The sequence below is a fragment of the Carettochelys insculpta genome, chromosome 4 (genome assembly GCF_033958435.1).
Source record: "Carettochelys insculpta isolate YL-2023 chromosome 4, ASM3395843v1, whole genome shotgun sequence".
Classification (NCBI taxonomy): Eukaryota; Metazoa; Chordata; order Testudines; family Carettochelyidae; genus Carettochelys; species Carettochelys insculpta.
Genome location: NC_134140.1, coordinates 57,357,195 through 57,377,905, shown reverse-complemented (window position 1 = coordinate 57,377,905; position 20,711 = coordinate 57,357,195). Strand labels below are relative to the sequence as shown.

General features: G+C 45.0%; 1 protein-coding gene across 6 annotated transcripts in view; it reads right to left on the bottom strand.

The window, feature by feature from the left end:
• The window catches only part of FAT1 (FAT atypical cadherin 1), a 174,938-nt gene that overhangs the window by 47,641 nt on the left and 106,586 nt on the right, over positions 1 to 20,711 (bottom strand). For all 6 annotated transcript variants that reach the window (XR_012645381.1, XM_074992881.1, XM_074992879.1 and 3 more), the window contains exons 7-9: positions 18,206 to 18,345; positions 1,496 to 1,771; positions 1,009 to 1,219 (exon numbers count right to left, since the gene is read on the bottom strand). Coding sequence is in view for 5 of the 6 variants with exons in the window: in XM_074992881.1 (XP_074848982.1) it covers positions 1,009 to 1,219; positions 1,496 to 1,771; positions 18,206 to 18,345 (627 nt within the window). In the remaining variant the exon portion in view is untranslated. The remainder of the gene's footprint in view (positions 1 to 1,008; positions 1,220 to 1,495; positions 1,772 to 18,205; positions 18,346 to 20,711) is intronic.

Below are 20,711 nucleotides of genomic sequence, written 5' to 3'. Positions count from 1 at the left end.
GAGAGACTGTGAGGTTAAAAATAAGTGGCTAAATCCTTGATTCCATTGTGGCTGCTTTGCTCTGGTTTGCCAGCACAAAGCTGTTTCAAAACCAAGTAAACTGAGTGCCTAAGGACTCCCTTCCATCAAGGACAACCCTCAGGTGGTGTGGAACTAGGAGAGCAAATGCCCACCCAATTCCAAACCACCTATTCATGGGTCAAGGTAATGAGTCACTACGCTTAGAAACCAGTCAGTGCCTCGTGGTTTACAGGAACACAAAGACGATTTAAAGTGGTCTTTCTGTACCCCTACTCTATGCCATAATACATACCATAAGCTAGTTCCAAGAGTCTAGATTCATTTTTTAAGTTAAAGCATTTACTTATCTGTTTTACACAATCCAAAAAATTTATCTAATCTATTTTTCACTAATTAAAATCTATGTGCTATAAGAGTAACTTGTTAAAAATTTTTCCACTTGAACAACAAAAAACAGATGAGACAGTTTCAGATTTATTTCTATTTGATTCCTAGATGTTTTCACTTTGAGGTTCTCAAGCAGTAGCCAATTAAATAACGTTTACAATGTAATAATAAGTCCACATGATTTTTTTTAAAACATCACAAAAACATTTATTTTGGTCCTTGTATAATGGCCTATTTTTAAATTCTACTAAGAGTCAAGTACATTTTAAACCACAGGTTGAACCGCTCGTCTGGCACCCTCGGGACCTGACCAACGCCGAACAAGAGATTTCGCTGGACCACAGGAGATCAATGTTTTCTAATGCATTACCAACATTTTGTCTACTTACTTTGCTCTTTAAAATACATTTAAGATTAAATTACAGCTAAATAACACTGAAAGCCAGATGTGGTGGCTGTAAACAAAGTTTATGGGACCAAGTGAAACTTGGCCACAACAATAAGTGGTTGTCTGACTAAGTACAATCATGCCAGATTATAGATGTTGCCAGATAAGAGAGGTTCAACCTGCAAATAGAAAACTTAGGAGACTGGATATACCTGATTCAATAGAGTACACGATTTCTGCATTTTTCCCTTTGTCCTTGTCTAATGCTGTTACTTGGAGTACCGCTGATCCAACAGCAGCTGACTCATATACGCGTCCTTCATAGGAAGAACTGGTGAACCACGGTGCATGATCATTTGTATCACTAACATTAATGACAATTCTAGCAAAGTTGCGCTTAACAGGAACATCTTGATCTCGTACCTAAAACAATGAACACTTTATTAATAATTAGCACCAAGCTTTATTAATGCTACTACCAATCCAACTTCTGAGACTTCATTACAAACAGTAGAACTATTAATAATTTAGGTCTTAATCCTCATTTTTCAAATTAATTTTACACTCTGTGTAGTCCCATTTAATGTGTGTAAACTTCTCCAACATGAGGACCTAAATGTACATCAAAAGCATTCTAACTGTACTGTGGAAATAGGTAAGCATGACGTATACTGAAGAATAAAAGATATGCGTGTTTACCATTACTGTAAGTATATGCTGATGGATGGCTTCGTGATCCAATGTTTCAGAAGTATAAAGAGAGCCAGTTCCAGGATCCAAACGAAATTTCTTGAGACTGATGGGATCAATGCTACTCTGCATTGTATAAATTAGTTTATTCTTCTCATCCCTGTCTGTGGCACTAACTTGCAAAATTTCTGTCTCTGGCATTATGTCCTCAGGTATTATGACTTCATATTTTGAGGTGGAAAACTGAGGCCTGTGGTCATTTGTGTCAATCACTTTGATGTAAACCTGAAAGGACACAACAGGGAAAAAGATTATGTTGATAAATATTGATAAAAAGAGAAGAAAACAGGACATTCATAAATAAGGAGGGGGCAAAAGATGCACAGAATAAAGCCAGAAGTCTAGATATTGAAAAAAGCTTTAAGAAGAAGATATCTGTTCAATAGTAAACATTCATGTATACGGTACTCTATAATAAGTGTGATTCTTTGATATATTGTAATCATTGTGGATCATGCTATAGGTGTACACCTGATTTACTGGGAGACTCCCAGCAGGGATTCCACCCTTTTTGCACAGCCACAGCAATGTAATTTAGTACAGTTCAAAGGGAACAAAGCAGAGCACAGTATCTGGTCAAGATATCACAGAATACTGGGCAAAGTAATGAGCTAAGTATCTGCAGTGATGTGACTATGTAAGCAAATACAGTAGCTCAGCATTTCATTCTCACAGTCATTAACATAAAAAAATGAAAAAGTATTATCTACATTTGGGTAACTTGTCTTTAAGACATGCTGCTCACATCCATTTCATTTTAGGTATGTGATCGCCCCCATGTGTGGTCAAAGATTTATGCCTCAATGGTATCTGAGGAGTCAGCTATGGTACCCCCTGGAGTGCCCCGCTCACATATTGGTACATCAGGCACTGCTGACCCTATACCCTCTCATTTCCTTCTTGCTGGCAATTCCAGAGGGATAGCAAGGTGGGTAACGTAATGGGCACAAGCAACATTTCAAAGAACTTTCATTACAAAAGTGTAGATAAAGGTTTCTCCATCTTTGGGTGGTTATGTCAATGCCATACTAAGTGATTCCTAAGCAGAATCCACAGAGGTGGTCTTACAATTCAGTCACACACTTTGCCAGCAGAGGCACATTTGCTAGCTTATTACCGTATCAGATGCAGGCACTCATCCAGAATGAAGTATTTTGAGCACAGACTGTACAACCCTTCATGTTGTTTGCCAACACAACGAAAATCTCTGTTGACTTATGAAATTGTTTTGTCCTATCTATGCAGAGGGACAACATCCTACGGACATCAAGGGCATGCAGCCTTCATTCCTCATCTGAAGCATGGGGCTTTGGTGAAAAGCTATGTAAGTTTGTGTCCCAGCCTGGATGAAAGTAGGAAACTATCCTGGGCAGAAATGTGGGTGCAGTCACAGCTGGACTTATCCCTCCAGAAGACTCTACAGGGCAATTTTGAAGTAAGCATCCTCACAAAGACACCCTGAGGTCTGACATTATCACAGCCAGTAACAAAACCTTCCAGGAGAGAAGCAGGAGAGAGCAGGAAGCCAGAGGCCCCATGAGCCTCAACAGGATGAAATTCAGGTCCTAGGGAGAGATGACAACATGTGGGTAGACATGTTCCAGGCCTTTTGAAATTGAGCTGTCGTAAGTGAAGATTGACCTTTCTTTGAAAGCAGTATGAAAAGCCAAAATAACAGCCAGGTAGAGCCCAATTAATGACCTGACCAAACCTTGGAGTCTGAGGTTCAGAATATGATTTAGTTGCTCCTGCAGTGAGCCCTGCTCAACTAGCGTAGACCATTCCAAAATCCAGCACCTGAACTTTCTCCACTTGGCCAGGAAAGGTGCTCTGCTGGAGGGTTTCCTGCTACCCAACATGACTCAGTGAAACCAGGCTGAGCATGCCCATTTGTTCACATTTAGTCATGCAATAGCCATGGCATAAAGTGTAAGGTCACCAGATTTGGGTGCAGAAGGCTGCTGTGGTCCAGGGGCAGTAGATCTGGCCAGAAAGACAGCTGCAGCAGGGTGGCTTCCAAAAGGTCCAGCAGCATGCTGAATGAGTAATAAGGACATGTGGGATATGAGGACAACCTTCACACTGTGCTGTTCGATCTTCACAAATACTCTGTGAAATCAGGCACTGATGGTAAGGCAGAGAACCCCTGTCCATCCCCACATAGAACAGAGCACAGAACACATGGCACTTCCTGTTCTGCCTGAATGTGATGAGTTCTACCTGGGTAATCCTCAAAGCTCTGAAGGACTGCACTGACCAGCTGGCATGATGTGACAACTCGTGGACAGATGAGGTCTTGTGGAGGTGATCTGCTAATATATTCCTGGTCCTGGGCAGATGCGTGGTTACCAAATAGCAAAGAGTGGCCACACAAAAGTGGAGAACCTTTTTGGCAAAGGGCCAGTGACCTGGCTTGACCCTGCCTGTTGATATAATGCATCACAATGGTATTGTCCATCAGGACCTGCACCACCTTGCCCTTCAGGTGAAGCAAGACAGACTGGCAGCCCAGGCAAACCACACTGAGCTCCCTAATATGGCCCAACAACTGTCGGCAGTTGCGAACTGTGGTGATTTTTTTTCACATAGGACATTAAGTCCAACATGGCCTAAAACCGTGCCTCTGCAAGGAAGGCTCTGGTCTGCATGGAGTCAAGAAATATGAAGTCTACTTTAAGGGGGATTTTTTTATTGTTTATCAACAGGCCAAGATTGCAGCATGTGGAGCAAACCAGATCGAGGCTCCGCTGCACTTGTTCCAGAGACTGGCCCTTGGTAAACCAACTGCTGAGACTTGTTGAGCAGTAGTAGGCCTAGATTATGTCTGAGGACACTTTCTGCTTTCAGGATCAGAAATTCATGGGAATAGAACCCCTTTGCCTCCATTTCCTGAGTGACCTCCTCCCTCTACCACTCTATAACAGATTCTCCTGAATGAGAAATTGCTTCTGAGAAGGGTCCCTGAAAAAAGATGGGGATGAGAGGTGGCTGAGAATTGAAGAGTATAGCCTTGAGATACTATATCTAGATACTATATCTAGTACACAGTGGTCAGATGATTCACAACCAGGCCAAATGGTAAAGACAGAGACAGCTGAGGAAAGAATCAGGTGAATGCAGAGATGACTGGGGAATCACTCGAGGGCACCCTCAAAAGGAGCACTTCTGGCCCCCCTAGATGCTTTGCAAGACCCAGTTGTGCAGTTGAGGCAGAAGCATAGCAACTACTAAAGCTGGTGTCTCTATCCCTTCTCCTTGCACACTCCCATTGAGGCTGTCCAAGACCTGGCAGCACAGATGGCTGGAACTACTTCCTTGCAGACTCTGGTGTATGAACATGCAGTGAGTGAAGGGTAGCCTGTGTGGCCTTCAACCCATGCAGTCCCATGCATCCATTTGCTTTGCCAAGAGTTCATTCCCATCAAATGGGAGGTTTTGGAATGAGGTCTACATTTTTTGGGAGAGGGCAGTGGTCTGAGGAGCTCTGCTTCATGCCACTATTGAAGCAACCATCCTAGCTACCAAGTCAGTTGAGTCTTAGGTCATTTGAAGGAAGTACCTTGCTACTGCAGTACTTTCCTCCACCAGAGTTCTGAACTCCTGGGACAAATCTTGGGAAGGGACTCCTTAAACTTATGAAGTGAATCTCATAAATTAAAACGGTACCTGCTCAAGACAAGCTAGTGGTTTGCCACCTGGAATTGCAGGCTGGTTGCCAAGTAAATTCTCCTTTCCTCAAAAGATCCAGGTTTTTTTGACCTCTATTCTTGGGAGCTGAGCTAGCATGCCCCTGCTTGCAGTTTTTATTGGTTGTCACCCTGCCACCAGTCTGGGTCCCCTACAGCTCCTGGGAACAAGCAGCAGATCCCCGGGCAGTGGCGGGGGAAAGGGGAGAATTAAAGAACTCAACTTGAGAGACACCTAGAGAAGTGGTGGAATCTACATCCCTATAGCTTTTTAAGTCCCAGTTTGACAAAGTCCTGGCTGGGAAGATTTAGTTAGGTTGGATTCTGCTTTAGGCAGGGGGCTGGACTCAATGACCTCCTGAGGTCCCGTCCATCCCTTGAATTCTATGATACATCCATATGGCTCCAGTGTGGTCAGGCAGCCCGAGCAGGGTCCTTGGCCCAAAACTCCAGGGACTTTTTGCTAGGTGCATGGGAGTCATAATTCTTGGCTTTCTTTCAGAGAACCAGTGATGAAAAGCAGTGCCAGGGAAAGAGTGGTGCTAGGCAGACCCTGGTATTGGGGGTGCACTAGGCACAGAGGCTGAGGTACTCAGGACAGAGTCCATTTGTGACTGCTCAGAAGCCAGTTGTAGAGCAGCCGCCACGAAGAGAGCCCACAAAACATCTCTTTCGTTCTTTCTGGGCCGCAAGTCAAAAGTGTTTGCAGATGTGACACTTGTCCTTCACTTGTGAGTCTCTCAACCACTTGAGGCAACTGCTGTGGGTGTCACTAATAGGCATAGAGACCTATTGCCATCTGAGCAGGGTTTCCATGAAGGAGACTGGGGCATATCCCATCTTGGGTAAAGTGCTGGAGGAGACTAACTTCTAACTCCACTTAACAGCTACTTAACACTAAGAACTATAAGCAAACTATTTATTAGGCTCAAAGGCTTGCATCAGAAGAGACACAAGCCTTTGCTATGCTAGCAAAGCACTCCAATCAACCACCATGGGTAGTAAGAAGGAATTGAGGGTGGAGGACTGACTGTCTCATATACAATGCATAAGCGTAGCACTCCAGGGGGCATCACAGCCCACCCTACAGATACTGCTAAAGCAAAAATCTCTGATGAACACAAATGTGGCCATGTGGCGACCTAGAATGGAATTGGAATGAGCAAGCACTCAAAGAACAAGTGGTTTCACTGAGAAGGGGAATGCTGAGCACAACACCAGGATTATTAACTATAACTTCCCCATTACTACCAAATGACACAAACAGAAGGAACGCTTGATTAACACTTCAATGAAGAGAATTCCCTTTTAGTGTACTAAATATGTTGAATATGAATGTTGAATATGAATGAGTCTTACTGTGCGGTGTAACACATCAGCTTTAATTCCAGACACAAAAAGTGCTACCAACAAAACATATTAAGGCTAGCTCTTCAGACTGGACTTAGACACAGAGTTTCAACATCTAAGGCTTGTCTGCACTAGCCCCTTCCTTCGAAGGGGGCATGTAAATGAGCCTGATCGGTGAAGAGCAATAAGATGCTGCACTGCATATGAAGTGCTTCATTAGCATAATTCTCACCAGCAAGCAGCGTAGCCACGGGCACCTTAAAGTACCCGCGCAAGTTCCCTTACTCCCAAAACGTGGCTCCACAGCTTGCCGGCGCTTCATAGTTTAGCAACTTTGAAGTTTGAGTGGTGACAATTATGCTAAGAGATGCTGCATCTGTAGCACAGCACCTCGTTGCTATTCACCAATAGGGCTCATTTACATGCCCCCTTCAAAGGAGAGGGCTAGTGTAGACAAGCCCCTAATGTTTAACACTCAGCCACCTAATGGAATCCAAAGCTCCAAGTTATTTACCCAGGATCCTCATATAATTCATAGGAAGAGTTAGGGAACAATACCAGTAAGCCGAGTGGGGAGCTGCCAAAAACCAGACAACAGGAAAGAAAAAGGTGGGGGTGTGAACTCTAAATCACACATCACAGAAGGATTTAGGTGCTGCTGTAGCACTTTGGTGAAATGCGCTCTGCCTTTGGCATAATTAATTCATCTCCCTGAGAGGTGTGACTAAAGGGACAGGAGATGCTGTCTCTCCTACGCAGCATTGCCTACTCCAGAGGTTAGGTCAATTTATCTACGTTACTTAGGCATGTGGATGTTTCACGCCCACAAATGATGTAGTTATAGTGATGCAAATCTAGGTCTTGGCCAGGCAAAGGCACCTCTGTCTGCTCAGGATTCACAGTTGCACCCCGCCTGGAGCTATGTATGCAAGACTTCTCGCCGGTCCTCTCCCACTCACCCCCATTTTAAAAAAAAACACACACACACAAGGCGAAGAGAATGCCCTTTCTTTTACTGAATGCCCTTGTGGTGAGACAACTCATTCTGTCCATGGAAGGCAAAGGATCATACCAACAACCTATCTAACGTGCAACGATGTTTTTAATCTAGATTTCCTGCCACCCAGGTGAGTATCTTACCCACTAGGCTATACAAGGTACCCTAAGCTCTCCTGTTAAAGATATTCCACCATACATAAATAAGAATTGAACTTGGGTCTCCCAAGAGCATGCTCTCCCCACTGAGCCTGTCATTCTCACTTGTTCTTTCTTTGGCCCAAAACATCAGTCAAGTCACAATCAAGACCCTAAACCTTAGACTCACACTTTGCATCTGGCCTCGTCTTAGAGTTGTAAAAACAAAATTGAACTTTTTAGGATTAACCTGTCAGTCATAAAGGTTATCATTTTGTGTCTACCTACTCCCATCATGACAATGTACATTGTCTCTGGAAGTGTAAAAAATATAAAACAGAATAAAAATTTATATGGATCAAATTTTCAAAGCTCTTTCAAATCAGTCTCTGTGTGGCACTGACAAGTTTCCACAAACAAGTTTCTTTCCACATAAAATTTTCAGACCCTAATATTTACACAAACAAAACCTGCATTAAAAAAATATAGATGTAATTTTAGAGGCCACTCTAGAAAAGATACGCTTCTGGGTAAGCACAATAAAACCACAAACAAATCTGTATAATACCATCTTCAAATTAATTCCATAATACAATAGGTATGTAAAGCAGAGAGTAGGCTGCAGATTACATTTAAAATAAAATACTACAAAATTGCTTTCAATACAGTGAGTTAGTGGCTTGGAAGGAGAAGCTGCAGACTGCAGGAGCATCCCACAGAAATGTTAGATGCTAACAGATCAGAACGAGATCTCTGAAATAAAGCAACCTCGAACAACAGCTCTTCTAATGATTATACAGAGGTACAAAAATGGTTTTATGACACCACTGATCCAAACACATATTCTCTCACTGACATCAATGACATCCATGCATGCAGATGTAGAGAACAGAGCTGGAAAATAAGGATGAAGACCTATTAATGGTATCAAAAGTGACATCTAAATAGTGATAGGAATATACTAAGGAAGAAAGAAAATACACATCATTGCCACAAAAACTAAAACTCCAAAACAACAATATACCTCTTAAAAATCACATTTTGAACACATTCACTCTTATCTTGTATTTTTATTAGTTCACCCTTGTTTCCTTTTGTAGTTTAAAAAATATTTTTCATCCTCCTTATTCATACCTAAATCTATCTACAGTTATATTCTTGCTCATGAGTTTCTGTTTTGAAAGGTAAGATAAAGTAACTTCATTATACTACTAGAGAAGTGTTCTTTAGAAGCAGAGTGCTGTAAGAAAAATGCAGATTTAACCAATAAACAACATTCTATATTCCTTTCCAAATCGATGCCAAAGAATAACATATACGGAAATTTTAAATAAAGCAAAATTCAAATATTCTGCTTCTATAAAATACAACACCTACATTGCTGTAATTAGTTTCAAGCTACCTTGTCCATAAATTTCTACTTACTGAAAAATGTACAGCAATACTAATAACTGCAAGAGCCAATGGCAGTAAACAATATTTTTCACTAAAATCAACTGTGTATTTCATGCATTTGCTCTTATTTCCCAAACCCAATATTTCCCATTTGTGGCCAAAACAGTGCAATCCAAAAGGGTTAGTACTTTGAATACATTTGATTTTTTTTCAATGCTGTTCCTCCCAGTCATCTTCAACACTGTCAAACATCATTACAGGAGGCCTGGAACTTGTTTATTTGCTTCGTGCACTGTGCTTTCAACATTTTGTAGCATATGAAACTAACAGCTTCACGCCTACTGTCTGGATATTTTTCAAACAAGCAATCTGAATAAAGTCATGAAAGAGTCAAATGTTCCACAGATGTTCACGGCTTGCAGCCAGCCAAAGCCAGAAGGCTTAGAAATCAGATACAATGGGTTATTTTTACATAACGGGGCTGTACATTTAATTTGCTGATTGTTGACAGAAAAATATTTGATAAAGTCATGTTAAACGTAATACTACTTTAGAAACAACTACTCTTAATCAAGCTTTGTTAAATTGATCCTTGTACTCAAGTGCTTACTCAAAAGTATTTAGCATGTTAAAATGGGTCCCTGGAGGATTCTTACACTTAACATTTATGAACACACACATTATTCAGATTTACATGTTAATTTATTAGTGTTTATCACAGTTTGCTTACTACTCATTAGTTATTACAAAGATCCAGCATGACTTCAGCATTTGGACTAGAATTACTGTTGACTAAAGATGCCAAAATTTAAGCGAAATTCAATTTTCACATTGGTCGTTGGTCATAAATAACTTTCAATTTCAGGAGAAATAAATCAACATGACTGTGAAATCAAATACGAGATAAGGTGGGCGAGGTATTCTTTTTTATTGGATCAACTTTTGTTGGTGAAAGAGACTAGCTTCTGAGCTACGCAGGAGCTCTTATTCAGTGAAAGCAAATGTGAGGATGCATTCCTGAAACATACCCGCTTAAATTTAGTCCTATGGACTTTCTTTAAGAGACTGGTGCATTTGGTTTAGACAGGGATTAGAGAGAGAGAAGGAAGATGAATGAGCTTTCAGAGGTGATATGTTCAGAGTAAAGCCAATGAAAGAAAGGTTACTCACCGTAGTAACGGTGGTTCTTCGAGATGTGTCCCCGTGGGTGCTCCACATTAGGTGTCGGGCTCGCCCGGCGCCGCAGATCGGATCTTCCAAGCAGTTTCTGCCGGACCGCGCATGCGCCGGTGCGCGCCGCTCCCCCGCGCGCTCCCGGCCATGTGCGCGATCCGGTCCCCGCCAGTTCCTTGACCAACCGCCTCGGATGCTCCTGCAAAACACTAAACAGAGATCCGGAGCGGGGAGGATGGGCGGGTAGTGGAGCACCCACGGGGACACATCTCGAAGAACCACCGTTACTACGGTGAGTAACCTTTCTTTCTTCTTCGAGTGTCCCCGTGGGTGCTCCACATTAGGTGACTACCCAGCAGTAACCCAAGATAGGAGGTGGGTAATCGGATTATGTGCAGCTTGTCCCCGAGAGGACCGCTGCCAAGAGACGGGTATCCTCTTGGAATACCCTGTGAAGGGCGTAATGTTTGGCGAAGGTGTCACAGGATGACCAGGTCGCCACTCTGCAAATGTCTTTTAGCGCAACGCCCTTGAAAAAAGGCTGTTGATGCTGCCACCGCCCTAGTGGAATGAGCCCTGGGCGTGGCCAGTAAAGGAGTCTTTTTGAGTTTGTAGCACATTTTTATGCAAGATACGATGTGCTTAGAGATTTTCTGCGAAGAGAGACATTCTCCTTTTGATTTGGGAGCGATAGAGACTAGGAGCCTATCCGTTCTCCGGAAGGACTTGGTCCTGTCCATATAGAAAGCTAGCGCCTGCTCACATCCAGGAGGTGTAGGCGCACCTCTTTGTTAGAGTTATGAGGCTTTGGATAAACAAGGGTAAACAATAGGTTCGTTAGTATGAAACTCAGAAAGAAACTTTAGGAACAAAGGCTGGATGCAGCCGTATGGTTACCGCCTCCTTGGAAAAACAGCGCAGGGCGGCGTTGCCATAACTGCCTCAAGCTCGCTCACCCTGCGAGCCGACGTGATTGCGAGAAGAAAGGTCGTCTTCATCATAAGGAGGCGGAGGGAAACCGTGGCCAAAGGCTCAAACGGTGGTCCCCTATTCGCATTAAGCACCAGGTCCGAGTTCCACAGAGGTGGAAGCGGTTTCTGAGGGGGGTATAGGCTTACCAGCCCTTTGAAGAACCTGGTAACCATGGGATGGGCGAACACCGTGTGCCCTTCCTCTTCGTGTCTGAACACCAAAATGGCGGCCAGGTGGACCTGAAACGAGGATAGCGAGAGTCCTCCTCTCTTGAGGTCCAGTAAATACTCTAATATCACAGCCATAGGCACCGAAAGGGGGCTAGCTGTTTGGTAGAACACCATGCCGTAAAGCGAGTCCATTTCTGCTTGAAGGTCTTCCTGGTGGAAGTCCTCCTGCTACTTTCTAGGACTTGCTGCACTTCCTCCGTACATGTGCTCTCTAGGGAGCTGAGCCATGGATTAACCACGTTTGTAGTCGCAGGCTTTGGGGGTGCGGATGCACTATGGACCCCTGGGCTTGCGCGAGCAGATCCCGCGCCACCGGAGGGGACATCGGTGGCCGGTCCGACATGCGCAGGAATAGGGGGAACCATTGCTGTCGATCCCACGTTGGGACTATCGGGATCATTCAGGTTCCTTCCCTCCTGGCTTTCTGCAACACTTTGTGGATGAGCACTGTGGGAGGGAAAGCGTAAAGCAGGGGGCCCCTCCATGAGATCGCGAAGGCATCCCTCAGGGACCCCCGTCCCAGTCCTGCCCTGGAGCAGAATCGTGGGCACTTCTTGTTGTGCTGAGTAGCAAACAGGGTCTATCTGGGGAAAAACCCCATGCGTGGAAAAATCGGTTGCAGCAGATCGGGACGGATCTGCCACTCGTGCGTGAGTGCGAAACGCCTGCTCAGCTGGTCTGCCTTCACATTGCGAGCGCCTGGTAAGTACGAGGCTTTCAAGGTTACATTGTTGGCGATGCAGCAGTTCCACAACCGGACTGCTTCTACACATAAGGCACGGGACCGAGCTCCTCCTTGCCGATTTATATAAAACATGGTGGAGGTATCGTCTGTACTGATCCCGACTACCTTGCCTTTCAGTTGGTCTCGAAAGTGTCTGCAGGCGTTGAACACTGCTTTGAGCTCCAGTATATTTGTGTGCAGTGACTGCTCCATAGAGGACCACAGCCCTTGCGTCACCTCTTCGCCCATGTGTGCTCCCCACCCTATGAGGGGGGCATCTGTAGTAAGAAAAACCAATACGTGTGGTTGGTGGAAGGGTACCCTTGTAAGCAGGTTCTCGGGGTTTACCCACCATTGCAGGGATTTGCGCACCTCCGTTGTGGGCGACGCCATCCTGTGAACAGTGTGTGCTGCCGGTTTGTATACGCTCGCCAGCCAATGCTGCATGCTGCGCATGTGTAACCTGGCGTTCTGTTCTACGAAACGTTGCTGCTGCCATGTGGCCCAGCGGCTGTAAGCACGTCAGAACCGGCACCATAGGGCTGAAGGTGAAGCCTTGCGCGAGGGAGCCGATGGCCCGAAAGCGAGTCTCTGGTAGATACGCCCTCGCTGTAATAGAATTTATGCGTGCCCCTACGAACTCTATGTCCTGTGCGGGGTCTGTCTTTGATTTTGTCAGATTGATAAGCAGGCCGAGCGAAGAGAACGTGCCTGCTGTGACACATATTATGCGTAGTACCTCCTCCTTTGAGGCCCCTTTGAGTAGGCAGTCATTCAGATACTGGAATATAAATACCCCCTGTCTGTGCAGGTAGGCTGACACCACTGCCAAGGTCTTGGTGAAGACTCTGGGGGCTGAGGAGAGCCCAAACGGTAGGACCTTGTAAGTCAAGGGCTACGAACCAATCTCCATCGTCTAGTGCCGTAAGGATGGAGGCGTTTGTGATCATCCGAAAACGTTGCTTGCGCAGGTACCGGTGAGGCCTCGAAAATCTAAGATGGACCTCCCCGTGAGGAAGTACCTCGAGTAGAACCCTCTCCCTTGCAGTTGCTCCGGCACTCTTTCCACTGCCCCTACGAGCATGAGATGGTCTACCTCCTGCTTGAGCCTCGCTACATGGGAGGTCTCCTGGAGGTGGGGCCCCGGGTGGAGGTCATGGCGGTGGGAGCAACTGGGAGGGGATGGCGTACCCCGTGGCTATGATCTCCAGCACCCATGTGTCTGTGGTGATCCTTTGCCACTGGTTATAAAATGGTCGGATGATGGCCTTGAGCACTGGTTTCGTGCCCTCTGGAAGCGAGTCCATGAGGGAGGTCAACCTAATGTGGTTGTTGAAATTATGGTTCGCTAGATGCGCTGCGTAATTTGCCATTGGCAACAGTAGCGTGGAGGAGGAGTAGACCTTTCTGCCCAACAGCTCTAGCTTTTTGGCATGTTTGTTTATTCCCCCACGTTGCGACGACTCCACCACCAAAGAATTTGGTTGTGGGTGGCTGAACAGGAACTCCATGCCCTTCGTGGGCACGAAGTATTTATTTATTTATTTTCGCTCTTTTGTGGACAGGCGGAATAGTCGCAGGAGTCTGCCATATCATAGTGGCAGACTCCAAGATTGCGTCATCAGCGGTATTGCTATTTTGGAGGAGGCCGGAGGTCTCAGATTTTTGAGGAGCTTATGGTGTTGCTCTTGCACCTTTGCTGTCTGGAAGCCTTGCGTGAAGGCCACCCTCGTAAAACAGCTCTTGGAACTGTTTGAGATCGTCCGGAGGATGGACGCCCCCCGGGGCCGTAGCCTCATCCGGGGAGGAAAGCGAGGAACCGCTGGGGTACGTCTTTCTGGACCTTTCCGGTTCCTGCTGATGATGGTACACCCTCTCACTAGAGGTGTGCGAGGAAAAATCTCGGGGTTCCATAACCAGTCCCCCCTGAGATGCTTAAGTCTCTGTCCCCAGTCACAATTGCCCTCGGGGGTACGAGATCGTTCGTAGGGATCTTTCCCTAGTAGATTGCCGATGGTGTCTATGCCCTGCGTGGTAGGGGCGACCACGGCAGTATAAGCACTGGTCTTGGGAAGGTGACCTAGACCACTCCCATGGTGCATACCCTTTGCGTCTGGGGGAGGGAGACCGTCGAGACCCTGGAGAGGTGGTCCCAGCCAGGGTGAGGCTGGTTGCAGAAATGGAGAAGGGGGCTCCGGGTAGGCCAAGGGGGGGGGGACCCCTGCCTTCTAGTTGGAGTCTGCAACATAGCGGAGGGCTGTGAGAAAGCAACTACACAGCCCTGTGCGGAGAGGGGCTGCAATGCCTCCTCTTGTGTGCAGTCTTCCCCCTCCCTTGAGGAGGTAACTCCGCCCCTGACATACAGGGGATCCCGGCCCCGTCCGCACCGAGTTCGGCACACTCGAAGTCGGTGCCGCATGTGCGGTGTCCTTCGGTGCCGGCAGGCTGCGTGCCTGCGCGCTCTGCACCGCCGGTTTTCCGGGGGTCGGTGGTACCGGCGCTTGTTTAGCCGCCGCCCTGCCTACGGTGCGGGGCGGCTGGCTGATTATCGAAGGGTGAGCCGCTTGCACGTGGCTCTCCGTGCCGCCGCCGATCAGCTGTTGCTGCGGCTGGGGGCTGCTCGCTCCTCCCGTCCCGCTCGTTGTTGCTGCCGGCAGGGATCGGGCTGGGGGGCATACAGGGCATTCCGGCGTCCACACCAAGCTCGGCACGCTCAAGGGCGGTGCTGCACGTGCGGTGTCCTCCAGTGCCGGCAGGCTACGTGCCTGCGCGCTCTGCACCGCCGGTTCCCCAGGGGTCGGTGCCGCTGCCCGCGGTGCCGCTGGTACCAGCGCTTGTTTAGCCGCCGCCCTGCCTGCGGTGCGGGGCGGCTGGCTGATTATCGGAGGCCGAGCTGCTTCCACGTGGCTCTCCGTGCCGCCGCCGATCAGCTGTTGCTGCGGCTGGGGGCTGCTCGCTCCTCCCGTCCCGCTCGCTGTTGCTGCCGGCAGGGATCGGGCTGGGGAGCATACAGGGGATTCCGGCCCCGTCCGCACCGAGCTCGGCACGCTCGAGGGCGATGCCGCATGTGCGGTGTCCTCCGGTGCCGGCAGGCTGCGTGCCTGCGCGCTCTGCACCGCCGGTTCCCCGGGGGTCGGTGCCGCTGCCTGCGGTGCCGCCGGTACCGGCGTTTGCTTAGCCGCCGCCCTGCCTGCGGTGCTGGGCAGCTGGCTGAGTATTGGAGGCTGAGCCGTTTCCACGTGGCTCTCCGTGCCGCCGCCGATCAGCTGTTGCTGCGGCTGGGGGCTGCTTGCTCCTCCCGTCCCGCTCGCTGTTGCTGCCGGCAGGGATCGGGCTGGAGATACTTTCCTCCGTTTCTGCGCTGATGGAGTGAGGGAGGCAGCTTTCCTTTTAAGGGCCCCGGAGGGTCCCTCCTGCTGCGGCCGCTCCGGCGCTTCTGGCTGGAGGGCCTTATCAAGAAGCAGCATTTTTTTTTTTTTTTTTTTTTCTCTTGTTTTAAAGCCTGAAGAGGACATTGTTGGTGAGTCTTTGAGTTTTTAAGTGGGTACTTAGCACCTTCTTTGTGCCGTTTTCCCCGTCCGATGGCCTGCCTTAGCAGGAGGGCTGATAGCCCTAGCTCCTGGCCTCCGGCGCTTGTTACTGGGACTGGCTGAGCTGTCCCTCTCCTAGCTTGTTCGTTGTTTTTTTTTTTTTTTTTTTACAAAATAACAACCGGCTAGCTTATAGTAGCCTAAGTGCCTGAAAAAAACTTTAAGAAAAAACAGATAAAGTCGTTGAATACACTACTTGGCCTTAGCCTAGTTGGATTCCGTCTGCAGCCGACGGCGGTTAAGAGGAACTGGCGGGGACCGGATCGCGCACATGGCCGGGAGCGCGCGGGGGAGCGGCGCGCACCGGCGCATGCGCGGTCCGGCAGAAACTGCTTGGAAGATCCGATCTGCGGCGCCGGGCGAGCCCGACACCTAATGTGGAGCACCCACGGGGACACTCGAAGAAGAACATTCTGTTTACGCATCACCAAGTTTACAGTTTCTAATAATGGACGCATGTGACAGTCTAACAGCACAACCCATGCTTACATCACCATCAAAGAAAGTGTAAGATAATGAAATGCAAGACACTGTGGCCTCCTGAAACAGAAACCACAGCTTATGCTTCTGCAACTATAGGTAAGAAAGGTAAGGCCAGAGAGAGAGAGAGAGAGAGAGGAAAACCATAGGAAAACCAATCAGCCAATTTAGAGGGAAAAAGAGGACAAGTTAATTACATCCTTTAATTTTCCTTGGAAAGATTGCAAAGTATTGATAAGGTCTGCCTGGTTTTACAAAATGTAGAATAACAAGCTCATTTAAACATAGTGGTTGAGAATCTCTGTGCAATTACAAAGCACAGGACACAATCATTCAATCCACAGTGGATGGAATGGCCTTTGCGGGGCAACTGGCAGCCACTAACTTAAAGCAGTATTCTGGATGTGGTGATTTCCATCCCATTCTTCTTTTCCTATGCACAGGAAGATTGAGATGCCCTTCAGCCACCTTGCCATCTGCCCCCCCTCTTGAACTATGCCAAGGACATTCTAGATGCAGCCCAAGATCTGGACCAAATATTGGCTGCACTTTCCCCTGTGGCAGGAGCAACTCCTACACTCTCCCCCTAGTGCAGTGTTTCCCAACTTTTTTTTTTAAATAAAGAACCACTTTAAAAATATCCAAGTACCCCCTAAATACCCACAATTTTCAGACACACATTTTTTTCTACCTTTGCAACACATTTGTTTAAAAAAACTTAATTGTAACTGGTTGGTGGGAAGAAATTGACTATAAGCAATAAACTTGCCATCGTTAAAATATTAGATGAACATAAAGTAAGTCCAATTTTTTATTCATGCGTGTATATATTTTTATGCATACATCAATGAACAGTGATCGATGAAATTAAAAGAAATGATATAATCATAGGTCCCCAGAAAATGATTTTATTGTGGCCCTCAGCAGTTTGAAACCTAGGTTTGAACATTTGATTTCATCTTAACAAGCTCAAAGCTCACATTAATTATAATTTTTCTTGTAATTTCACTGATGACTGTTCATTGATGTTTGCATAAAAATATATACATATGTATGAATTAAAAAACTGGACTTATTTTTTGTTCATCTAATTTTTTTTTACTTAACCTCTTTGCACAATCGTAAGTACGACTGCAAGTTTACTGCCTGTAGGCAATTTCCTCCACCAAGTCACAATTAAGTTGTTTAAACAAATGTGTTGCAATGGTAGAAAAAAACTGCAACACATTTGTTTAAACAACTTAATTCTGAAAATTGTGCTCTGAAAATTGTGGGTATTTGGGGTTATTTTTTTTAAATGGTACATTATTAAAAAAAAAAAAGGTTGAGAAACACTGCTTCAGCCATTTATCTTTCCGTGAGAGGCAAACCTCATCTCTCCTGAAAGATAATTCAAAGGAATCCCTACAATGGGATATGTTCACTGAAACGTCACCATGCAGAACTTCCTTGCATGGCTTTTAGTGCAGTAGGGAGAAGAGCTGGCTTAGAGCATGTTGCAGTTTACTTTGTGCTTCAGAACAATGGTATTGATTTTTTTCTGAAAGTTTTCAATCCCCAGCTCTCAGAGTGATTTACAATGATTTATCTAACCCTTGCTGAAACATTCATGGAGGTTGCTGATTTTTAAAAATTATTAATCCTGTTTTTGTAAGTGAATCACATAAATCAGGCTGAGCTCCTGGCTTCCATTTTCTTTGACAATACTGGAACAATTTCAAAGCTGTTAATTCAAATTGTACTTATCTATTTACACTCAATGGTTCCACTAAAAACTAAAACTAAAGCAGTATCAATAAAGTAAGCCACTTCTTTTTCAGATCTAGTTCCTAAATTATGCATACCTTATGTATGTCCAGAAAAAGAAGGGAAACAAGTTCTTCCTTCATAAGTTCTGCTAATAAACACTATCAGAAATCCATTACCTGGGTGCTGATAGACCTGGTTCCATCCGTCGCCTCTACTGTCAAGTTGTAATTCGATTTCTGTTCTGCATCGAGAGGTCTAGCTACAATGACTGTTCCTGTGCCCTTGTCTACATCAAACCGGCTGTCATAGTTGCCACCTAGTTAAAAAAAATCGAAAGAGATGGAAGTTCATAAAACCCTGCAGTAGTATACTTATTCATGTACTTATAATTGGTTGTCTATGATGCTTAACTGGAGATGGGAAAATCATTTTGAAAGTATTTTAAAATCATTGTTGGACTGGAAATACAGTAACAGCACAATATGTTGCCACTGGGACATTTAACCTTGGATCTGAGTTAATCTTTCATATGGTTTTGGATGGAGGCTCTTTGCTGACTCATGGGATGACACTGATTGCATCCTGAGGAAGATTCACCACCTTTTGACATCCTGATTTAATAATTAGATGCCTTTTTAAAGATATGCTCCAGCCCCAACACTCAGTACCAAGCTTGTTGTAAGAACTGCTGGTTGAAATTATATGATCTGTGTTGTGAAGGTGGTCCTTTCTGGCCTTAAAGTTTATGATGAGTAGGCAAGCTCTCCTAAAAAAAGGAGGGTTGTCACTACTGTGGTCTTTGAGGTCAAACTAGAAGCAACACTAAAAGATGGGAAAGTTAGGGGGAAAGCACAAAAACATAGCTCCTTGAAAGTCACTAAATTCCTTTCCTGATTGGGGAGGGGTTGGGGAAGGGCTGCTTACAAAACTTCATATTGCCTTAAGAAACCAAGTACAATAACCATGTTGAAATGTAGCTCAGTCAGGAACGGCCAATCATTTAAATGTTCATTTGATCATCATCATCATCATAATACTTTAAGCAGACTGCCCTGACAACATACTAGCAATTAAGAGCAAATGTTATTACCAATGACAAATACTGGCTGTTAACAATCAATTGATTTAGACTTTTAGATAAACTATTTAAAATGAAGAAATTAGTTTCTATTGTTGCCAATGCAATATTTGTTGTGGCTAAAATATATGTCATAATTACACTGGGCATACATTTTTCTACTTATGCTTTTAGAAGCATGCTATTCAGACACAAGCAGAGTGATTTCTTTTTCTTGAAGATGCCAACTGCATATCCTACGAAATCACTTCATTTCAATTACAAACAGACATACACAGAAATATAGAGTGAAATATCAGTGATGATAAAACTGAATTAAGAGCAATACTGGAATTATTGCCATTTGTTTCCTGAAAACGTTTTGCCTTCAGAGATTGTAGCTGACAGATCTATCAGACTAGGACAGATGGCCTGCAGTCTACCTCACTGATTGCCTGAGAATAACTATGAATGAATGATAAGTGTACTGGAGATTTGGGAGTGTCTCACTACAGCCCATCTCTTGTCTCAGAGGAATTTTCCCTAGCAGGAACACAGACAAACTGAGCAATGTGAAATTCAGCATTTTTGTATATATGTGTTTTATGTGTAAAGTTTAGGTTTGGTTTTGGGCCAGATGTCAAGCTTCAAAATTGTGCCAATAAAATTATATTTTACTGCTGGTACATGTCTCGGTCTAGTCACATTCACAACTACAGGAAACAAGAAGGATGAACAGATAAGCTGCACTTTCGAAACAAGGACAACTTCAGCAGCAGACTTTTAGCTTCTGGACTGGAAAGTCGACAGCTCTTGTAGGGTTTTTAAAAAGAAATCACAGATGTTTTACCTAATTATTACGACTCTATTAGTGCTGATAACAGTCAATCTCTTGAATCAGCATCCACTCTAACACTCCCCATCTAGCAAATTAACAGTTACAGAAGCATCAGTTTTAGCCAAAATCCAAACCTAGAACTCTGAAGTGGTGCTGTGTGTACTTAGAGATAAATCAAAACAAATCAAAACACTGTCACAAAAGCATCTGAGAAAATTTTCATTCTTGAAGACTGAATAAGATATTCTAAAATTGTATGTTTTATTTCAGATCTCATAATCAGATAATAAATTATGTGATCTCAGCAGATACCTTCTGCTGTACAGCTCAGGTCACAAGCCATCTGAAAGATGTAAAAAGCTTCACTAGTAAGCTTGTCTCCTGGCACAGCCAAAAAGAAAGAAAGCATGGAAAGCAAGCACAGAACATAAAAGAAAGTTGTCAATCAAACTATTTCATGCTATTAGAAAAAAATAAGAGTTGCAGTAAGAATTTGTAAGAACAGCTGATAATTTGATAGTGCAATGTAGTCACAAGGCTACCAAACTATACAAAATACCTTATTTTATTAAACAAATACATTTTACCGTACAAGTAACAAGTTGCACTCCCTGGACCACATTCTACCATCAATCCATGCACAAAACTCCAACAGGAGCTGTGTCTATGGAATAATGGCAGGACAAGGGTAGCTGTCTTCAGTAAGTTCACAAAATGATTAAGGACATAAATATGCACATTAAATGTTTAAACCAGTGTTTCTTAAACTATGTTCCTCAGGTTTGCT